Source organism: Daktulosphaira vitifoliae, unplaced genomic scaffold (assembly GCF_025091365.1).
Source record: "Daktulosphaira vitifoliae isolate Bord-2020 unplaced genomic scaffold, ASM2509136v1 Scaffold_1304, whole genome shotgun sequence".
In the NCBI taxonomy this organism is placed as follows: Eukaryota; Metazoa; Arthropoda; class Insecta; order Hemiptera; family Phylloxeridae; genus Daktulosphaira; species Daktulosphaira vitifoliae.
Window position 1 is genome coordinate 1 of NW_026100864.1, and position 2,268 is coordinate 2,268.

Consider the following 2,268-nt stretch of genomic DNA (forward strand, 5'->3'; position numbering starts at 1 on the left):
CATTAATGACAAATTTATACTCTGATGAGGAACTCGGATTTGAACTGTAAGTTGGTTGAACTGGAAAATTTAATAAAATAACACAAATATTTTGTTTTTATAGATGGGCAAAGAAAAATCAAAAAGTTATGCTTATAGCTGCATTATTGACAGTACTTATTATGTGTGTCGGGATTATTGGCAACAGCTTAACAATTTTAGCTTTAATTAGAAGTCCTCGAATTCGAAACGTGGCATCAACGTTTATTATATGGTACTAATTTTAGCTTTTTAATAATTAACAGATTAGTTTGTATTTTACTCAATTCAATTTCATTTTAAACGTTTATTTGAAGCTTAGGGGCTGCAGACTTGTTATTTTGTATCGCAGTTTTACCGTTTAGTGCATCGAGATTTTTGAACTTCAATTGGACACAGTATGCACCATTATGTTCTATGGTGCCTTTTTTCCAATACGGAAATGTCGGCGTGTCATTGCTATTTATTTCAATGATAACAATTAACAGGTAAACTAACTTCTTTATTTATTTTAGCTCAATCAATACAAAGTGTTAATTATAATCTATTATTCTAAGTAACTTTTTTTTGCGTACCTAAATTAAGTAAGAGATACAAAACAAAGCATATAATTTACCTCTTTTACTTTTATGTTTTTCTTGGATAAATCACCAAAATAGTTGATTAATGCAATATATTAAAAATTGAATTCTATGTATATGTTAGAACAGAAAATATCTCATAAATATTTATTTAATTCTCATTGGGTAAATACCAAGCAGACTTATCTGAGTAATGATTGTGTAATACAAAGTAACAAACTTTGTAAGGCAAGTACATGAAACAATGTTTAAGTTAATGACGATACTATCATACATTTGGAAGACTAACCACGTAGAGAATTAAATTATACGGCCGCTGAAAGACCTGAGATGACAATATAACAATGAAATAAAAGACAATGTGGTATAAGCTTTTCCATAGATGTACACAAGCAAACGTTTGACTAAAGATTAATAATTGTAGACAGTATACTATACAGTAGTAACTCACTAGTTCAGAGATATAAACAATCTTTAATTTAAGCAAACATTAAATTTAAAGCAAACTGCGCACCTTGATCTTCGACAATAGCGTACAACAATAGCTAATATTTTGAAACATATCGTGAAAACGTGTGTCGATATTGAATTAAAATGACTTTCATTGTTATCACCATCGAAGATGTTTTGTTAATAAAAAAGTACCCATAGCTAATCTCAATACAATTTGAATCGTATATCTATTCATTGACAAATGTTATTAATTAAATATGCATGTACTTTATAACATTGTTCAATCCTATTCAATATAACAGTTTTATAACATGGCATACAAAATTTAACATATTCAATTTTAAAAGTTATATAAAACTTATAACTTTATAAAAAACCTAGTTTTAATTTAATAAATATCAAATATTTTACTCTGAATTGATATGATATTTAATACCATTGAAATATAATGAATTATCAGAAAATCATAAATTGTAAAGAACATATGAATTTAAATTTACGGTTTCGACGTAGTTTAAAAATTTGGATTACAATAATTAGTACCATAAATGTACAGTAGTCTTAAATATCTGATTGAACCTGCTAAAAACAATAAACATGAACTTATAACTTTTAAACTATTATAAATTGTAGTTTTACAGGTTTTGTTTTAGTTATTAGATCTCTATAATAGGATAATCATTAATAAATTGTAAAACAAATTTCTTATCTAAAAGCAATTTAACGTTATAATAGTACTGTATGACAGATAGTAAAATATGAATATGTAGATTTATATAACTGTTTCGACTACCAAAATTAGTTTATTTGTAATTATAAATTTAATTAACAATAGTAAGGCAAACGAAATTGAAGTTAAGAATTTTACTAAAAATTATTTTTATTTATTCCAAAAAATAATTTACGTAATACATTTTATCCTACTACTCGTCTTTAAAGATTGTACATTATTTGTTTTCTGTTTAATGNTATTTATTCCAAAAAATAATTTACGTAATACATTTTATCCTACTACTCGTCTTTAAAGATTGTACATTATTTGTTTTCTGTTTAATGAATGTTTTTTTTACAATTTCTGGATTAAATACTCTGGGCTTAATTTTCCAAACAATAGCGTCATAGGGTTTTTTCTTGCGACATTCCAAAAATTCTTAGGTATACATAACATTTTTGTACTACATTCCCAAAATATATTTTTATCATATATTAATTTTCA

The 2,268-nt window shown here is 25.5% G+C and overlaps 1 protein-coding gene across 1 annotated transcript; it reads left to right on the plus strand.

Annotated features, from left to right (window-relative positions):
- Nucleotides 1-6: 6 nt before the first annotated feature.
- On the plus strand, nt 7-533 carry LOC126909791 (G-protein coupled receptor moody-like). Its single transcript, XM_050692217.1, has 3 exons — nt 7-46; nt 104-253; nt 336-533. The coding sequence occupies exons 2-3, from the start codon at nt 129-131 to the stop codon at nt 508-510; spliced, it is 300 nt and encodes a 99-aa protein (XP_050548174.1). The 5' UTR covers nt 7-46; nt 104-128; the 3' UTR covers nt 511-533.
- Nucleotides 534-2,268: the final 1,735 nt, after the last annotated feature.

Coding starts and splice junctions, on each gene's coding strand:
- LOC126909791 (XM_050692217.1), top strand. CDS start 129: ATGCTTATAGCTGCATTATTGACAGTACTTATTATGTGTGTCGGGATT. Junction 254..335: donor GCATCAACGTTTATTATATG/GTACTAATTTTA, acceptor GTTTATTTGAAG/CTTAGGGGCTGCAGACTTGT.